The sequence below is a fragment of the Aphelocoma coerulescens genome, unplaced genomic scaffold (genome assembly GCF_041296385.1).
Source record: "Aphelocoma coerulescens isolate FSJ_1873_10779 unplaced genomic scaffold, UR_Acoe_1.0 HiC_scaffold_175, whole genome shotgun sequence".
NCBI lineage: Eukaryota > Metazoa > Chordata > Aves > Passeriformes > Corvidae > Aphelocoma > Aphelocoma coerulescens.
In genome coordinates this window covers 35897-55412 of record NW_027183523.1, presented here as the reverse complement: position 1 = coordinate 55412, position 19516 = coordinate 35897, and the positions used below count along the sequence as shown (strand labels likewise).

General features: G+C 68.1%; 1 protein-coding gene across 1 annotated transcript in view; it reads right to left on the bottom strand.

Moving 5' to 3' along the window:
* Positions 1-19128, bottom strand: part of LOC138100964 (integrin alpha-7-like) — a 19680-nt gene extending 552 nt beyond the window's left edge. The window contains 19 exon segments of the mRNA XM_068998801.1: positions 1224-1391; positions 2603-2667; positions 2780-2875; positions 4061-4107; positions 4109-4189; positions 4290-4322; positions 4324-4379; positions 7748-7832; positions 7834-7942; positions 10457-10664; positions 13693-13812; positions 13954-13972; positions 13974-14145; positions 15757-15821; positions 15823-15887; positions 15890-16013; positions 16102-16181; positions 16267-16394; positions 18890-19128. Of these exon segments, the coding sequence (XP_068854902.1) occupies positions 1224-1391; positions 2603-2667; positions 2780-2875; positions 4061-4107; positions 4109-4189; positions 4290-4322; positions 4324-4379; positions 7748-7832; positions 7834-7942; positions 10457-10664; positions 13693-13812; positions 13954-13972; positions 13974-14145; positions 15757-15821; positions 15823-15887; positions 15890-16013; positions 16102-16181; positions 16267-16394; positions 18890-19128 (1960 nt within the window).
* Between the last annotated feature and the right edge of the window lie 388 nt (positions 19129-19516).

Here is a 19516-nt window from a genome sequence, read left to right as displayed (position 1 = left end):
GGATGGGGATGGGGTTGGAGAGGATGGGGATGGGGATGAGGATGAGGAGGATGGGGATGGGGATGAGGGGGATGGGATGAAGATGAAGATGAGGAGGATGGGGATGAAGATGAGGATGGGGAGGATGGGGATAGGGATGGGGATGGAGAGGATGGGGATGGGGATGAGGATGAGGAGGATGGGATGAAAATGGAGACAGGGATGAGGATGAGGAGAACGAGGATGAAGATGGAGATGAGGATGGGGATGGGGATGAAGACGAGGATGGGGATGGAGATGGGGAGGAGGATGAGGAGGATGAAGATGGGGATGGAGAGGATGGGGATGAGGATGAGGATGAGGAGGATGGGGATGAAAATGGAGACAGGGATGAGGATGAGGAGGACGAGGATGAGATGGAGATGAGGATGGGGATGGGGATGAAGACGAGGATGGGATGGGGATGGGGAGGAGGATGAGGAGGATGAAGATGGGGATGGAGAGGATGGGGATGAGGATGAGGATGAGGAGGATGGGGATGAAAATGGAGACAGGGATGAGGATTGAGGAGGATGAAGATGAAGATGGAGTGGAGATGAGGATGAGGATGAGGAGGATGAGGATGAGGAGGATGGGGATGAAGATGGGGATGGGGATGAAGATGGGGATGAGGATGGGGATGAGGACGATGAGGATGGGGATGGGGATGGGGAGGAGAAGGATGAGGATGAGGAGGATGGGGATGAAGATGGGGACGGGGAGGAGGAGGATGGGGATGGGGATGACAAGGATGGGGATGAAGATGGGGACGGGGATGAGGATGAGGAGGATGGGGATGAGGAAGATGGGGATGAAGATGGGGATGAGGAGGATGGGATGAAAATGGAGACAGGGATGAGGATGAGGAGGACGAGGATGAAGATGGAGATGAAGATAGGGATGGGGACGGGGATGAGGAGGATGGGATGAGGATGAGGAGGATGGGGATGGGGATGGGGATGAGGAGGATGGGATGAAAATGGGGATGAGGATGAGAAGGATGGAGAATGAGGATGAAGATGGGATGAGGATGAGGAGAATGAGGCTGAGGAAGATGAGGCTGAGGAAGATGAGCTGAGGCCGACGGTGAGGAAGAAGAAGAAGAAGCTGAGCAGGGCGAGCCTGAGGAAGGTGAGCGCAGCGAGGACGAGGATGCTGAGGGCGGAGGGTGAGGAAGAGGAGGCCGAGGAGGCCGAAGCACGCACGTGCAGCCGGAAGGTGGCGGTGACGCAGCCGCGCTCGCGCTGCCGGGCAGCTCCAGGGTCCCGAGATTCGGTGCTCGGGGTCCGCGGGCCCCCGGGCCAGGAAGGCCACCCGGGGCACTTGCCCCCGCCGGCGCCGCTCCGCGTCCGCCTCCAGCACGAACTGCAGCTCTGGGGGGGGGCACCGGGGTTGGGGAGGGGGGTCCTGAGGGGTGGGGGATCCCCAAAGGATGGGGGGGGGGATCCTGAGGGGTGGGGGGAACCTGAGGGGTGGGGGATCCCCAAAGGATGGGGGGGGGGGGTCCTGAGGGGTGGGGGATCCCCAAAGGATGGGGGGGGGGGATCCTGAGGGGTGGGGGATCCCAAGGATGGGGGGGAGATCTGAGGGGTGGGGATCCCAAAGGATGGGGGGGGGGGGGATCCTGAGGGGTGGGGGGGGGACTCTGGGATTGGGGGGGGTCCTGAGGGGTGGGGGATCCCCAAAGGATGGGGGGGGGATCCTGAGGGGTGGGGGGGATCCTGAGGGGTGGGGGATCCCCAAAGGATGGGGAGGGGGGATCCTGAGGCGGGGGGGGAACCTGAGGGGTGGGGGATCCCCAAAGGATGGGGGGGGGGGATCCTGAGGGGTGGGGGATCCCCAAAGGATGGGGGGGGGATCCTGAGGGGTGGGGGATCCAAAGGATGGGGGGGGGGGGATCCTGAGGGGGGGGGGAACCTGAGGGGTGGGGGATCCCCAAAGGATGGGGGGGGGGGGGATCCTGAGGGGTGGGGGGGGGACTCTGGATTGGGGGGGGTCCTGAAGGGTGCGGGATCCCCAAAGGATGGGGGGGGGGGGGGGGATCCTGAGGGGTGGGGGGGAACCTGAGGGGTGGGGGATCCCAAAAGGATGGGGGGGGACTCTGGGGTTGGGGGGGTTCTGAAAGGTGGGGGAATCCCAAAGGATGGGGGGGGATCCTGAGGGGTTGGAGGGGATCCCAAAGGATGGGGGGGGACTCTGGGATTGGGGGGGATCCCAAAGGATGGGGGGGGACTCTGGGATTGGGGGGGGTCCTGAAGGGTGGGGGGGGAACTCTGGGATTGGGGGGGGATCCCAAAGGATGGGGGGGGGAACTCTGGGATTGGGGGGATCCCAAAGGATGGCGAAGACCCCAAATAATGGAGAGGGGGGAGGGGCGGGGCTCTTCAGGGACCGGGGAACTCCCCGAAATAACAACGTGGGAGGAACCCCCCAGGGAATGGGGGAACCCCAGGAATGGGCGACACACTCAGGGATTTCGGCATCCTCAAGGACAGGGCGGGGGGGATCCCCAGGAATGGGGGGTGGTCGGGGGGACCCTCAGGGCTCAGGGGGGGGGTCCCCCGGGGGTGCCCACGCCCCCCACTCACCGAGCCGGGGCTGTAGGTGGCCGGACTGGCCGTGTAGCTGAAACACGCTCGCACCTCCACACTGGGGGGGGGGTCACTGGGGGGTCACTGGGGGGGTCCCGCCGCCCCCGTAGAGGGTCGGGTCGAGGGGGGAGGGGACCCGGGGTGGGGGGGGGGGACAGGGTGGCACCCACCAGACGCCGTCCCGGTGGCGGCAGCTGCTCTGCTCCAGGTCGATGTGGGGCGGCAGCACGGACACGTTCCGGGACACGTGGACCACCGGCCGAGCTCTGGGGGGGGTGGGAGGGAGGGAAATGGGGGTCCCCCGGGGGAGCCCCCCAACTTCGGAGAGGCACCCCCAGCCCTGGGAGGGACCCCCGGCAGTGCACGGGAAGCGCTGGGAGGGGTGGAGGGAGAGGCGAGGTGGGGGGGGATTTGGGTTTGGGGGAGTCGGGTTTGGGGGGATTCGGGGATTTGGGGGGACTCGGGGGTTTGGGGGGATTTGGGTTTGGGGGGGTGTCAGGGATTTGGGGGGACTCGGGGATTTGGGGGGGGTCTCAGGGATTTGGGGGGACTCGGGGATTTGGGGGGGGTCCTGAGGGATTTGGGAGGGTCTCAGGGATTTGGGGGGGTCCCTGAGGGATTTGGGGGGAGTCGAGTTTGGGGGGACTCAGGGATTTGAGAGGGGACTCAGGGATTTGGGGGGACTCGAGATGGGGGAGTCCTGAGGGATTTGGGAGGGTCTCAGGGATTTGGGGGGGTCCGGAGGGATTTGGGGGGGACTCGGGTTTGGGGGGATTCGGGGATTTGGGGGAACTCGGGGATGGGGGAGTCCTGAGGGATTTGGGGGGGGGTCTCAGGGATTTGGGGGGACTCGGGTTTGGGGGAACTCGGGGATTTGGGGGAACTCGGGGAGGGGGGGAGTCCTGAGGGATTTGGGGGGGGGGGGGTCTCAGGGATTTGAGGGATGTCCAGGGGTGGAAAGTACTCAGGAATTTGGGGGGGGGGTCCTCCGGAATGGGGGTCCCATCTCTGGGGGGGAGGGGGGACGACGACGACACCCTGAGGTCTGGGATTGTCAGGAATTGGGGGCTCCTGGGGGGGTCCCAACTCTGGGGGGGAGGGGGGGGACACCCTGAGGTCTGGGGATTGTCAGGAATTGGGGGCTCCCCAGGATCGGGATTTGGGGGGGTCTCAGGGATTTGGGGGGGACTCGGGTTTGGGGGGGACTCGGGGATTTGGGGGGGGGTCCTGAGGGATTTGGGGGGGGGTCTCAGGGATTTGGGGGGGGGGTCTCAGGGATTTGAGGGATGTCCGGGGTGGGAAGTACTCAGGAATTTGGGGGGGGTCCTCTGGAATGGGGGTGGTCCCATCTCTGGGGGGGAGGGGGGACGACGACGACACCCCTGAGGTCAGGGGATTGTCAGGAATTGGGGGCTCCCCAGGATCGGGATTTTTTGGGGTGGGGGTCTCACCTGTAGAGCACCACGGTGTCCGACAGGGACCCCACGAGCAGGTCGGGGGTACAGGTTCCCATCCACGTCCAGCCCCCCCGACAGCGCGTACCCAAAGGCCGAGACCCCCACGGCCTCCCCGTCCAGCACCTGGGCAGGGGTGGGGGGAGGCTCTGGGTGAGCCGGGACCCCCCCCCCCCGGGACCCCCCCGGGGACCCCCCCCCAGGGACACCCCCGGGACCCCCTCACCTGCGCCGGGCTGGTGACGATGCCCAGGGCGCCTGCCGTGGTAAATGAAAACTTTGCCCGCTCCGTCAAAAGGGGCCCCCACAGCCAGGTCTGGGGGGGGAAAAGGGGGGGGTTTTGGGGGTCAGACCCCCCCCCCCAAGTGGCACCGGCACCCCCTCCTCGGCAGGATAAGGGTACCCCAAAAAGGCCCGAAACGCCCTCAATTCTGTCACGGTCGAGGGGCTGCGGTTGCAGCACGCGCAGGTCTTGGAGAGCCCAAATCCGCCCCAAAAGCCCCCAAAGCCCCCCCAAAACTCCCCCAAATCCCCCCCAAACCCTCCAAAGCCCCTCACCCTCCAACCCATCACACTTGAGGTCCATCCCTAGACCCCAAATCCCCCCCAAATCCCCCCAAACCCCCCAACGACCCACCAAAACCCCTTACCCTCCAACCCATCACACTTGAGGTCCATCCCCAGCCCTCAAGGATCCCAAATCCCCCTAAATCCCCCCCAAATATCCCTCAAAGCCGCCAAAAGCCCCTCACTCTCCAACCCATCACACTTGAGGTCCATCCCAGACCCCAAATCCCCCCAAAGCCCCTGACCCTCAAACCCATTGTGGTTGAGGTCCATCCCCAGACCCCAAATTCCCCCTAAATCCCCCTTAAATCCCCCTTAAATCCCCCAAAGCCCCCCAAAGCCCCTCACCCTCCAACCCATCACACTTGAGGTCCATCCCCAGCCCTCAGAGACCCCAAATCCCCCTTAAATCCCCCCCAAACCCTCCAAATTCCCCCCAAATCCCCTCACCCTCCAACCCATCGTGGCTGAGGTCCATCCCCAGACCCCAAATCCCCCCTAAACCCCCACCAAAGCCCCTCACCCTCCAACCCATCGCACTTGAGGTCCATCCCAACCCTCAAGGACCCAAATCCCCTTAAATCCCCCCCAAACACCCCCAAATCCCCTCACCCTCCAACCCATCGTGGCTGGGGTCCATCCCCAGACCCCAAATCCCCCCTAAATCCCCCCCAAATCCCCTCACCCTCCAACCCATCACACTTGAGGTCCATCCCCAGACCCCAAATCCCCCCCAAACACCCCCAAATCCCCTCACCCTCCAACCCATCGTGGCTGAGGTCCATCCCCAGACCCCAAATCCCCCCTTAACCCCCCCCCAAAGCCCCTCACCCTTCAACCCATCGCACTTGAGGTCCATCCCCAACCCTCAAGGACCCCAAATCCCCCCCAAATCCCCCCCAAACACCCCCCCAAAATCCCCTCACCCTCCAACCCATCGTGGCTGGGGTCCATCCCCAGACCCCAAATCCCCCCTAAACCCCCACCAAAGCCCCTCACCCCTTCAACCCATCGCACTTGAGGTCCATCCCCAGCCCTCAAGGACCCCAAATCCCCCCCAAATCCCCCCAAACACCCCCAAATCCCCTCACCCTCCAACCCATCGTGGCTGAGGTCCATCCCCAGACCCCAAATCCCCCCTAAATCCCCCCCAAAGCCCCTCACCCTCCAACCCATCACACTTGAGGTCCATCCCCAGACCCCAAATCCCCCCTAAATCCCCCCCAAAGCCCTCTCACCCTCCAACCCATCGTGGCTGGGGTCCATCCCCAACCCTCAAGGACCCCAAATCCCCCCCCAAATCCCCCCAAAACACCCCCAAAATCCCCTCACCCTCCAACCCATCATGGCTGAGGTCCATCCTCAGACCCCAAAATCCCCCCTAAATCCCCCCCCAAATCCCCTCACCCTCCAACCCATCATGGCTGAGGTCATCCCCAGACCCCAATCCCCCCTAAATCCCCCCCAAAGCCCCCCAAAGCCCCTCACCCTTAAACCCATCGTGGCTGAGGTCCATCCCAGACCCCAAATCCCCCCTAAACCCCCCCCAAATCCCCTCACCCTCCAACCCATGACACTTGAGGTCCATCCCCAGACCCCAAATCCCCCTAAACCCCCCCAAATCTCCTCACCCTCCAACCACAATGGCTGAGGTCCATCCCCAGACCCCAAATCCCCCCTAAATCCCCCCCAAATCCCCTCACCTTCCAACCCATCGTGGCTGGCGTCCATCCCCAGACCCCAAATCCCCCTAAATCCCCCCCAAATCCACCTCACCCTCCAACCCATCGTGGCTGGGGTCCATCCCCAGACCCCAATCCCCCCTAAATCCCCCCCAAAGCCCCCCAAAGCCCTCACCCTCCAACCCATCGCACTTGAGGTCCATCCCCAGACCCCAAATCCCCCCTAAATCCCCCCCAAACACCCCAAATCCCCTCACCTCCAACCCATCGTGGCTGAGGTCCATCCCCAGACCCCAAATCCCCCCTAAACCCCCCCCAAATCCCCTCACCCTCCAACCCATCGTGGCTGAGGTCCATCCCCAGACCCCAAATCCCCCCTAAATCCCCCCCAAAGCCCCCCAAAGCCCCTCACCCTTAAACCCATCGTGGCTGAGGTCCATCCCAGACCCCAAATCCCCCCTAAACCCCCCCAAATCCCCTCACCCTCCAACCCATCGTGGCTGGGGTCCATCCCCAGACCCCAAATCCCCCCTAAACCCCCCCCAAAGCCCCTCACCCTCCAACCCATCACACTTGAGGTCCATCCCCAGACCCCAAATCCCCCTTAAATCCCCCCCAAAGCCCCCCAAATCCCTCACCCTCCAAACCCATTGTGGCTGAGGTCCATCCCCAGACCCCAAATCCCCCCTAAATCCCCCCCAAATCCCCTCACCCTCCAACCCATCGTGGCTGGGGTCCATCCCCAGACCCCAAATCCCCCCTAAACCCCCCCCAAACACCCCCCAAATCCCTCACCCTCCAACCCATCGTGGCTGGCGTCCATCCCCAACCCTCAAGGAACCCAAATCCCCCCCAAATCCCCCCCAAACACCCCCAAATCTCCTCACCCTCCAACCCATCATGGCTGAGGTCCATCCCCAGACCCCAAATCCCCCCTAAATCCCCCCCAAAGCCCCTCACCCTCCAACCCCATCATGGCTGAGGTCCATCCCCAGACCCCAAATCCCCCCTAAATCCCCCCCAAAATCACTCACCCTCCAACCCATCGTGGCTGGGGTCCATCCCCAGACCCCAAATCCCCCCTAAACCCCCACCAAAGCCCCTCACCCTTCAACCCATCGCACTTGAGGTCCATCCCCAACCCTCAAGGACCCCAAATCCCCCTTAAATCCCCCCAAACCCTCCAAATCCCCCCCAAATCCCCTCACCTCCTACCCATCGTGGCTGGGGTCCATCCCAGACCCCAAATCCCCCTAAACCCCCCCCAAACACCCCCCAAATCCCCTCACCCTCCAACCCATCGTGGCTGGCGTCCATCCCCAGACCCCAAATCCCCCCAAAATCCCCCCCAAATCCCCTCACCCTCCAACCCATCGTGGCTGGCGTCCATCCCCAGACCCCAAATCCCCCCTAAACCCCCCCCAAAGCCCCTCACCCTCGAACCCATCGCGGTTGAGGTCCCCGGCGGAGCTCAGGGCCGCCCCGAACATGGAGCCGCGGGTGCCGTTGAGGCGCAGGGGGGGTCGCGCTGCCCCACAGCCCCCCCGGGTTGATGTAGACGTACACGGCCCCCCCGATCTCCTCCTGCCGCTCGAAAAAGTGGGGGGCCCCCACGGCCAGGTCCATCCAGCTTTGGGGGGCGGGGGGGGAACACGGATCTGTCACCCCCCCCCACACACACACCCCCACACCCACCTCGGGGGTCCAGGGGTGGGATGGGGCCAGGGGGGGTCTCATCGGGATTTTGGGGGTCCCAGGGGTTGGGGGGGGTCCTCGGGGATGGGGGGTTCTGGGGTGGGTGGGGCCCAGGGGGGTCTCATCGGGATTTTGGGGGATCCTCGGGGATGGGGGGTTCTGGGGTGGGCTCTGCCCGTGGGATCTCATCGGGATTTTGGGGGGTCCCAGGGGTTGGGGGGATCCTGGGGGAGGGGGGTCCCAGGGGTGGGATGGGCCCAGGGGGTCTCATCGGGATTTGGGGGGTCCCAGGGGTTGGGGAGGGATGCTCGGGGATGGGGGGTTCTGGGGTGGGATGGGGCCAGGGGGGTCTCATCGGGATTTGGGGGGTCCCAGGGGTTGGGGGGGGTCCTGGCAGTGGGGGATTCCAAGGGTGGGCTCTGCCCGTGGGATCTCATCGGGATTTTGGGGGGATCCTCGGGGATGGGGGGTTCTGGGGTGGGCTCTGCCCGTGGGATCTCATCGGATTTTGGGGGGGTCCCAGGGGTTGGGGAGGGATCCTCGGGGATGGGGGGTTCTGGGGTGGGTGGGGCCCAGGGGGGTCTCATCGGGATTTTGGGGGGATCCTCGGGGATGGGGGGTTCTGGGGTGGGCTCTGCCCGTGGGGGTCTCATCGGGATTTTGGGGGGTCCCAGGGGTTGGGGGGATCCTGAGGAGGGGGGGTCCCAGGGGTGGGATGGGCCCAGGGGGGGTCTCATCGGGATTTTGGGGGGTCCCAGGGGTTGGGGGGGATCCTCGGGGATGGGGGGTTCTGGGGTGAGATGGGGCCATGGGGGGGTCTCATCGGGATTTTGGGGGGATCCTCGGGATGGGGGGTTCTGGGGTGGGCTCTGCCCGTGGGGGTCTCATCGGGATTTTGGGGGGTCCCAGGGGTTGGGGGGATCCTCGGGGATGGGGGGTCCCAGGGGTGGGATGGGCCCAGGGGGGTCTCATCGGGATTTTGGGGGGGTCCCAGGGGTTGGGGAGGGATCCTCGGGGATGGGGGGTTCTGGGGTGGGTGTGGCCCAGGGGGGTCTCATCGGGATTTTGGGGGGTCCCAGGGGTTGGGGGGATCCTTGGGGATGGGGGGTTCTGGGGTGGGGCTCTGCCCGTGGGATCTCATCGGGATTTTGGGGGGTCCCAGGGGTTGGGGGGATCCTGGGGGAGGGGGGGTCCCAGGGGTGGGATGGGCCCAGGGGGGTCTCATCGGGATTTTGGGGGTCCCAGGGGTTGGGGAGGGATCCTCGGGGATGGGGGGGTTCTGGGGTGGGTGGGGCCCAGGGGGGTCTCATCGGGATTTTGGGGGTCCCAGGGGTTGGGGGGGGTCCTGGCAGTGGGGATTCCAAGGGTGGGCTCTGCCCGTGGGATCTCATCGGGATTTTGGGGGGATCCTCGGGGATGGGGGGTTCTGGGGTGGGCTCTGCCCGTGGGGGTCTCATCGGGATTTTGGGGGTCCCAGGGGTTGGGGGGGGGTCCTGGCAGTGGGGGATTCCAAGGGTGGGCTCTGCCCGTGGGGTCTCATCGGGATTTTGGGGGGTCCCAGGGGTTGGGGGGATCCTGAGGGAGGGGGGTCCCAGGGGTGGGATGGGCCCAGGGGGGTCTCATCGGGATTTTGGGGGGTCCCAGGGGTTGGGGAGGGATCCTCGGGGATGGGGGGTTCTGGGGTGGGTGGGGCCCAGGGGGGGTCTCATCGGGATTTTGGGGGGATCCTCGGGGATGGGGGGTTCTGGGGTGGGCTCTGCCCGTGGGATCTCATCGGGATTTTGGGGGGTCCCAGGGGTTGGGGAGGGATCCTCGGGGATGGGGGGTTCTGGGGTGGGTGGGGCCCAGGGGGGTCTCATCGGGATTTTGGGGGGTCCCAGGGGTTGTGGGGATGGAGGATTCCAAGGGTGGGCTCTGCCCGTGGGGTCTCCCCGGGATTTTGGGGGGAGTCTCAGGTTTGGGCGGGGTCCTCGGGGATTGGGGGGGGTCCCAGGGTGGGCTCTGCCCGTGGGGTCTCCCCGGGATTTCGGGGTGTCCCAGGGGTTGGGCGGGGGTCCTCGGGGATTGGGGGGATCCCAGAGTGGGCTCTGCCCGTGGGGTCTCCCCGGGATTTTGGGGGGAGTCTCCGGTTTGGGCGGGGTCCTCGGGGATTGGGGGGATCCCAGGGTGGGCTCTGCCCGTGGGGTCTCCCCGGCATTTTGGGGAGGGGGGGGGTCCCTGCGATTGGGGGGGGGGGACTCAGGACTGGAGAACCCTCGAGAACTGGGGGTGCCGGGGGGGAGGGAAGGGGGGGGGCAGTGCTCTACTCTCGGGGGTCTCGCCGTGATTTCGGGGGGTCCGCAGCCCCGCGGGGGACACAGACACGGTGACAGTGACCGCGGACGCGTCCCACGGTGACAAAGGTGACACCAACGTGTCCCACACCCCCCCTTTTCCCCCCAAAACCCACCCGTCGCTGTTGAGGTCCAGGACGGCCACAGCGTGGCCGAAGGCCGAGGTCAGTTGGTGGCCGGCCAGCACGGCCTCGGCCACCAGGCGATTGGCGCTGTCGCGACGCAGGATGACCACGGCGCCCGTGTGGTTGGCGCGGGGGGCGCCGGTGACAAAGCTCAGCTGCTGTGGCCTCGTCAGCCCCGCGCCGGAGTCCACCGAGAACCCTGCGGGGACACCGAGGGGTCGGGGTCACCCCCAGGCCCGGAGGGGACCCAGAACCCTGCGGGGACACGGGGACACCGAGGGGTTGGGGTCACCACGGGGGTTGGGGTCACCCCCAGTCCTGGAGGGGACCCAGGACCCTGCGGGGACACCGAGGGGTTGGGGTCACCCCCAGTCCTGGACCTGCGGGGACACGGGGACACCGCGGGGTTGGGGTCACCCCCATCTCAGAGTGCACCCAGGACCCTGAGGGGACACCGAGGGGGTTGGGGTCACCCCCCCATCCCAGAGTCCACCGAGAACCCTGCGGGGACACCGCGGGGTTGGGGACACCACGGGGTTGGGGTCACCCCCAGGCCCGGAGGGGACCCAGGACCCTACGGGGACACCGCGGGGTCGGGGGTCACCCCCAGTCCGGGACCTGCGGGACACCGCGAGGTTGGGGTCACCCCCCAGTCCCGGAGGGAACCCAGAACCCTACGGGGACATGGGGACACCGAGGGGTTGGGGTCACCACGGGGTTGGGGTCACCCCCAGTCCCGGAGGGGACCCAGGACCCTACGGGGACACCGAGGGGTTGGGGTCACCACGGGGTTGGGGTCACCCCCAGTCCTGGACCTGCGGGGACACGGGGACACCGCAGGGTTGGGGTCACCCCCCAGGCCCCTCTGTCTGGGTGGGAACTGGGGGGAAATGGGGGAATTCTCTCTGGGAACGGAGGAAAACTGGGTGAGACGGGAGGAAATGAGGGAATATCCCCGCGGATATTGAGGAGGGGGAATGGGGGAATTCTTCTGGTGGGAAGAGTGGGAATGGGGGAATTCTCTGCCAGGGAAGGGGGGAATTGTCCCCGTGGGAATGGAGGGGGAATGAGGGAATTCTTGCGGGAATGAAGGAATGGGAGGAATTCGCCTTGCGGGAATGGGGGGCGAGGTGCAGCCCCCCTCCCCTCCCCCAGCATTGCCGGAAGGGCAGAATTGGGAGGGAAAAGGGCAGAATTTGGGGGCCAAAGCAGCAAAATCCAGAGCAGAGCCCCCTCCCCACGTTGCAGTGGTTGTCGTGAGCAGCCCCCCGAGCCCCCCCCAAGCCCCCCCAGCCAGGCTCCAGCCCCCCCTCAATCCATGCACACCTCCCCCCCCCCACCCCCCATGCAAACACATCACCAGGGGGGGACAAGCGGGGGACACGGGGGGTGTGGGGACACGCCAGGCTTTGGGATCCCCCCTCCCCAAAGCTCTGTGAGCCCCCCCAAGCTTTGTGAGCCCCCTCCAAGCTTTGTGACCCCCCCCCCCCAAAGCTCTGTGAGCCCCCCCAAGCTTGGCGGTGTCCCCAACACAGCCCTGGCACAGCGACGGGACACGGGACAGGGATGGGGGGACAGGGATGGGGGGACAGGGATGGGGGCACAGGGATGGGGGCACAGGGATGGGGGACTGGGATGGGGGACTGGGATGGGGGGACAGGGATGGGGGACAGGGATGGGGGGACAGGGATGGGGGACAGGGAAGGGGGGACAGGAGTGGGGGACAGGGAAGGGGGGGACAGGGATGGGGGGACAGGGATGGGGGACAGGGATGAGGGGACAGAGAAGGGGGGACAGGGAAGGGGGGGGGACAGGGATGGGGGGGACAGGGATGGGGGGGACAGGATGTGGGGGACAGGGAAGGGGGGGACAGGGAAGGGGGACAGGGATGGGGGACAGGGATGGGGGACAGGGATGGGGGGACCGGGATGGGGGACAGGGATGGGGGGGACCGGGATGGGGGGACTGGGATGGGGGGGACAGGAGTGGTGGGGACAGGGAAGGGGGGACATGGAAGGGGTGCAGGGACGGGGGGACAGGGAAGGGGGGACAGGGATGGGGGACAGGGATGGGGGACAGGGATGGGGGGACCGGGATGAGGGGACAGGGATGGGGGGGGACCGGGATGGGGGGACTGGGATGGGGGGGGACAGGAGTGGTGGGGACAGGGAAGGGGGGGACATGGAAGGGGTGCAGGGACGGGGGACAGGGATGGAGGACAGGGATGGGGGGGACCGGGATGAGGGGACAGGGATGGGGGGACAGGGATGGGGGGACAGGAGTGGGGGACCAGGGAAGGGGGAGACAGGGATGGGGGACAGGAGTTGGGGGACAGGGAAGGGGTGGACAGGGACGGGGGGACAGGGATGGGGGACAGGGATGGGGGACAGGGAAGGGGGACAGGGATGGGGGACAGGGATGGGGGACAGGGAAGGGGGAGACAGGGATGGGGGACAGGGATGGGGGACAGGAGTTGGGGGCACAGGGATGGGGGGACAGGGATGGGGACGAGGGATGGGGGACAGGGAAGGGGCGGACAGGAGTGGGGGACAGGGATGGGGGGACTGGGAAGGGGGGACAGGGATGGGGGACAGGGAAGGGGGGACAGGGATGGGGGCACAGGGATGAGGGGGACAAGGACGGGGGGACAGGGGCCGGTGACACAGGGCCGGGGACAGGGGCCGGGGGCTCACAGCCACAAGAGGGGCGGGGGGCGTTGCGGCCACACGCGTGCGGGGCTGCGTGTGCGCGGGGCTGACACGCGTGGGGACAGGGGCGTGTCTGAGGACACGGGAGGCAGGGGGGCGACCTGTGTCCGGGAGGGGACACGAGTGGAGAGCCAGGGGCGTGTTTGGCGACACCAATGTGCCACCCTGGGCTGGGGACGTGCGTCCGGGAAGGGGGGGGGGACACACACGAGTGTACAGGTGACACAGGTGAGCGTGTCCGTACAGGTGACCCCCGTGTCCACAGGTGAGAGAGGGCCGTGGGGGACACCCCCGCCGAGAGGACACCGCGTGCCAGGACACGGCGCGCCACACGCGGTGTGCCCGCAGGACCCCCGTGGGGTCCCCGCCACGCCCGCGGGGGACACGGCACGGGGAGGAGGGTCACACAGGTGGCACACAGGTGGCACGCAGGTGGCACGCAGGTGGCACGCAGGTGCGGCACGCAGGTGCGGCACGCAGGTGCGGCACGCGCGTGGCACGCGCGTGGCACGCACGAACCCAGGTAGGAATTGTGCGCCACGTCCGCGGCCGCGCCGGGGACCCTCTCGCCGGGCTGGGGGGTCCGGAAGACCCTCTGGTCGGGGGTCGCGCTCTCAATGTTTGTCACAAAGAGCAGCCCTGCCACCGCGACAGAGACAGGGGGAGGGGGCGTCAGGGGGGGGGGGGGGAGGGCTCGGGGGCTCGGGGAGGGGCCGCGGCTGCCGTGGGGGGGGTAGGGGGGGGTCCCCCGGGCCGGGCCCCCCCCCCTCCCCCCCGTACCGAAGTAGCTGTTGGCGGGGCACGGGGATGAGCGAGGGGTCCTGGTCCTTCTCCCCCCCCGCTTCGAAGGGGCCGGCGTCGAGGCGCAGCAGGTCCAGGGAGCTCTGGTTGAGCTGCTCCACGCGCAGGGTCCCTGCGGGGCCCGGGGGGGACAGCGGGGACACCCGTGGGGACCCTCCAGAGACCCTCGAGCTCCGGGGAGCTCGGACTGAGCAGATCCATGGGCAGGGACCCCTCCCCAGGTGAAGGGGGGAGGGGGGGGGGGGGCGTGGGGACACCGAGAGCTCCAGGGAGCTCTGCTTGAGCCGGGACCCCTTCCCCAGGGTGAGGGGGACATGGGGACCCTCAGGGGACCCCCAGGGGACACTGAGGGGACCCCTCGTGCTCCCAGGGAGCTCTGCTTGAGCACCTCCACATCTGCACACACCTGGCCCCCCCCCCAAACCCGGGCAGGTGCGCCCCACACGCCCCCTCCCCGGGGCAGCCCTGAGCACCCTCTTTACCCCATCGTGGGAGGGGTCTCAGCACCCCTCACCCCTCCCAATTATGGGTGCTCTCAACCCCTCACAACCCCCAAACCCGCACTGGGAGGGGTCCCAGCGCCCCTCACCCTTCCAGCTCTAGGTGCCACCCCCCTCACACCCCCCAAACCCGCACTGGGAGGGGTCCCAGCGCCCCTCACCCTCCCAGCTCTAGGTGCTGAGGGTCTCGGAGCAGCAACACCCACCCAGACCCCCAAACCCCTCACTGGGAGGGGTCCCAGCGCCCCTCACCCTTCCAGCTGTGGGTACTTCACCCCTCACACCCCCAAACCCGCACTGGGAGGGGTCCCAGCGCCCCTCACCCTTCCCAATTATGGGTGCTTCACCCCTCACACCCCCAAACCCTCACCGTGGGAGGGGTCTCAGCAGCCCCTCACCCTTCCCAATTATGGGTGCTTCACCCCTCACACCCCCAAACCCTCACTGGGAGGGGTCTCAGCGCCCCCTCACCCTTCCACTGTAGTTGCTTCACCCCTCACACCCCCAAACCCCCACCGTGGGAGGGGTCCCAGTGCTCCTCATCCTTCCAGCTGTAGGTGCCACCCCCCTCACACCCCCAAACCCGCACTGGCAGGGGTCCCAGCGCCCCTCACCCTCCCAAATATGGGTGCTTCACCCCTCACACCCCCAAACCCTCACTGGGAGGGGTCTCAGCGCCCCTCACCCTTCCACCTGTAGTTGCTTCACCCCTCACACCCCCAAACCCCCACCGTGGCAGGGGTCCCAGCGCCCCTCACCCTTCCAGCTGTAGGTGCACCCTCCTCACACCCCCAAACCCCCACCGTGGGAGGGGTCCCAGCGCCCCTCACCCTTCCACCTGTAGGTTGCCACCCCCCTCACACCCCAAACCCGCACCCGTGGCAGGGGGTCCCAGCGCCCCTCACCCTTCCAGCTGTAGGTGCTGGGGGTCTCGGAGCAGCAACACCCACCCAACCCCCAAACCCGCACTGGAGGGGTCCCAGCACCCCTCACCCTCCCAATTATGGGTGCTTCACCCCTCACACCCCCAAACCCGCACTGGGAGGGGTCTCAGCGCCCCTCACCCTTCCACCTGTAGTTGCCTTCACCCCTCACACCCCCAAACCCGCACTGGGAGGGGTCCCAGCGCCCCTCACCCTTCCAGCTCTAGGTGCCACCCCCCTCACACCCCCAAACCCGCACTGGGAGGGGTCCCAGCGCCCCTCACCCTTCCACCTGTAGGTGCCACCCCCCTCACCACCCCCAAACCCCGCACCGTGGCAGGGGTCCCAGCGCCCCTCACCCCTTCCAGTTGTAGGTGCCGGGCGCCCCGAGCAGGACGTAGCGGCGGTCGGGGCTGAAGGCGGCCCGCCAGGCCCTGCTGGCAGGTGCCGAAGCGTTCGTGGCCCTGCGGTCGCCCCTCGCAGAACTTCACTCGCCGCCGTCCAGCTCGTCGCGGACGCGCAGGTCCTGGCTCAGCACGAAGCAGCGCCCGATCACGTCGCGCGTCTCCAGCGGCTGCCGCACGCGGTGCCGCACCTCGTACCGGTGGGCGCAGGTCTGGGGGGGGCACCCGAGGGGGTCACAGCGAGCCGGGAGCCCCCCTCCTCGAGGCCGCCGGTCCCACCCCCCCCCACCACGCGCTCACCACGATCTTGCCGCCGGGCCCTTGGCTCTTCACGCTGACCCCCAGCCACTGGTTCTCTTTGCTCTCCCGTTCTGGGTCCACTGGTGGGCACGGGATGGGTCAGCCCCGCCGGGAAACCGCGCCGGGACCCCCCCCCCCCGTCCCCGTCCCCGGGTCACAGCTCACCTCCCTCATCGATGGGCACCCGCCAGCAGTCGGAGAGCTCGGCGGTCAGCGGGCAGGCGAAGAGACCCCCGGTGCGGTTGGCGCCTTGGCCGGGCAGTGCCAGCGCTTGGGGGGCTCCCACGAGCAGCCTGGCACAGGGCAGGGACCCCCGTCAGGGTCTGGGGAGGGGGGGGGGGGGCGGCTTCACAGAACGCCCCCAGCACCCCCCCCCCCCTCACCCCGGGACCCCCGCGCAGCTGTGCCCACCCCCGCGCAGCTGTGCCCAGCGCGGTGCCAGCCCGGGCGAGCAGCTGCTGCCCCGGCGCCGCTGCCGGTCTCAGCCGCAGCTCGCGACACGCGTGGGGGACGGGGAGGTGACACAGCCGGGACCCCCCCCCCTCAAACACCCCCTGGCCCCCACCCCAGAGCCTCAGGAAGGGACGCGGGGAGTTCCCCCCGTGGGACCGGCGCGGTGCCACCCGCGGCTCTTCGGTGGCCACGGGGAGCTCGCGGCCACCCCCGGCCCCTCTGCCCGGGGTGACGGTGGCCAGGGGACACGGCGGAGCCCCGGGGGGTGGCAGGGAGGCAGAGCCGGTAAAAATAAACTGGAATTCACTCAAAATACCCCGCAGCAACATGTCCAAAAAAGGAGGGAGGACACGGAGGCAGCGGGTGCCCCACGGAGCCGGGCCAGGGCACCCTGCGAGGGGACAGGGGGACAAGGCCGGCCCGAGCCTCGCCGGGGACAGGCAGGGGACAGGCAGGGGACAGGCAGGGGACACCGGGGCCGCGTCGGTGGAGCCGAGCCCAGCGCCAACACCTGCACCGGGCACCGGCGGCCAAAGCCGCCCTCGGTGCCAAGAACGCGGCGCGGGCGGGAGCGCTGCGACAGAGCGGCGACAGCGGCGACACCGGGCTGGCGGGGGGAGGGCCCGGAGGGCACCGGGGCGGCGGCGAGGGGTGGGGACACGCGGGTGACAGCGCGCTCTGACCTGCCCCGCCCCGGGGGTCCCCATGGCTGAGACCCCCGGCAGTGGCCCGAGAGCCCCGGGGGATGTCGGGAGGGACATGGGGACAGGGGGGACACGGGGATAGGGGGGCACGGGGGACAGGGGGGACACGGGGACAGGGGGCACGGGGACACGGGGACTGGGGGACACGGGGACACGGGGGACACGGGGACTGGGGGACAGGGGGACACGGGGACACGGGGACAGAGGGGCACAGGGGACACGGGGACAGAGGGACACGGGGGACACGGGGACTGGGGGACACGGGGACACGGGGACAGAGGGACACGGGGGACTGGGGGACACGGGGACAGAGGACACGGGGCCGTGGCCAGCAGTCGCGGGTGGGCGTTCGCCGCAGGGACCGGCGGGCGCAGGGGAGGCGGCGGGCACGGCCCGGGGGGGGCCCGGCCGGGGGGGTCCCTCCAGCCGAGCACCCCGAGGCTGCGCCCAGGGCAGCGCTCGCCCCCCGAGCCCCCCCCCCAAAACCCCCCTCCCCCGCTAATGCTGAATAATCCCGGGCCGCGCAGGCGGCCTGGCACTGGCCCTGTCCGTGCTGGCACTGGCCCTGTCCGTCCTGGCACTGGCCCTCCCGTCGCTGTCCCTTGTGTCACCGTCCCCTAGGTCTGCAGCGCGCTGCGGTCGGTTCTGGGGGTCCCGGTCGCCCCCCTCCCCGCGGCTCCCGGCGATCCCAAACCCCCCAAATCCCGGGGGAGCATCCCGGTCTCTCCCCAAGCCCAAATTCCCGGCGCTCCTGCTCTCCCCATCCCCGCGGCTCCCGGCGACCCCAGATCCATTCCCGGGGGTCGCGTGCCCCCAGCCCCGGGGGTCCCGATCCCCCCAAATCCCGACAATAGGATCCCCCCAACCCCGGGGGTCCTGATCCCCCCCAAATCACGGCAAAAGGATCCCCCAACCCTGGGGGTCCCGATCCCCCAAATCCCGGTAATAGGATTCCCCCCATTCCCGGGGGTCCCGATCCCCCCCAAATCCCGGTAATAGGATCCCCTCAACCTCAGGGGTCCCGATCCCCCCCAAATCCCGACAATAGGATCCCCCCATTCCCGGCGGTCCCGATCCCCCCCCAAATCCCGGCAATAGGATCCCCCCATTCCCGGCGATCCCGATCCCCCCCAAATCCCGACAATAGGATCCCCCCATTCCCGGCGGTCCCGATCCCCCCCAAATCCCGGCAATAGGATCCCCCCCAAATCCCGACAATAGGATCCCCCCATTCCCGGCGGTCCCGATCCCCCCCAAATCCCGGCAATAGGATCCCCCCCAAATCCCGGCAATAGGATCCCCCATTCCCGGCGGTCCCGATCCCCCCCAAATCCCGGCAATAGGATCTCCCCCAAATCCCGGCAATAGGATCCCCCATGCCCGGCGATCCCGATCCCCCCCAAATCCCGGCAATAGGATCCCCCATTCCCGGCGGTCCCGATCCCCCCCCCAAATCCCGGCAATAGGATCCCCCCCAAATCCCGACAATAGGATCCCCCATTCCCGGCGGTCCCGATCCCCCCCAAATCCCGGCAATAGGATCCCCCCAGCCCCGGCGCTCCCAGCTCCGCTCCCCTCTCCCCCCCCCATTCCCGGGGGTCCCCCGCGACCCCCCGGGACCCCGCACTCACCACCCGGCGGGTTCGGGGCTGAGCTGCCGGTGCAGCGCCACGGCCGCCCCGAAGAGGCTGCCCCGCTCCCCGTCCTTCAGCACGGGGCTGCTCCCGTCCAGGTTGAAGGCGGCGGCCGCCGGTAGCCACAGGGCGAGCCACGGTAGCCACAGGACGAGCCACGGTAGCCACAGGGCCAGCCGCGGTAGCCACAGGGCCAGCCGCGGTAGCCACCGGCAGCGGCACCCGGACCCCGCCATCCCCGCGCTCCCGGCGCCGCCGCCGCCCGCGGGAGGAGCCCCGGAGCTCCCGGGGGGGGGGCCCGGCCCCGGCCCCGCCCGCAGAACCGGGGAAACCCCCGGAGACCCCACCCCGGGGTGGGGCTGGGCGGGGGCGGGCCCGGGAGGGCGGGGAGTGACCCCATAGCGGACAGAGTGACCCCAAATCCCAGGGAGTGACCCCGGGAGGGCGGGGAGTGACCCCATAGCGGACAGAGTGACCCCAAATCCCAGGGAGTGACCCCAAATCCCAGGGAGTGACCCCGGGACTGGGGAGTGACCCCAAATCCCAGGGAGTGACCCCGGGACCAGGGAGTGACCCCATAGAGGAGAGAGTGACCCCAAATCCCAGGGAGTGACCCCATAGCGC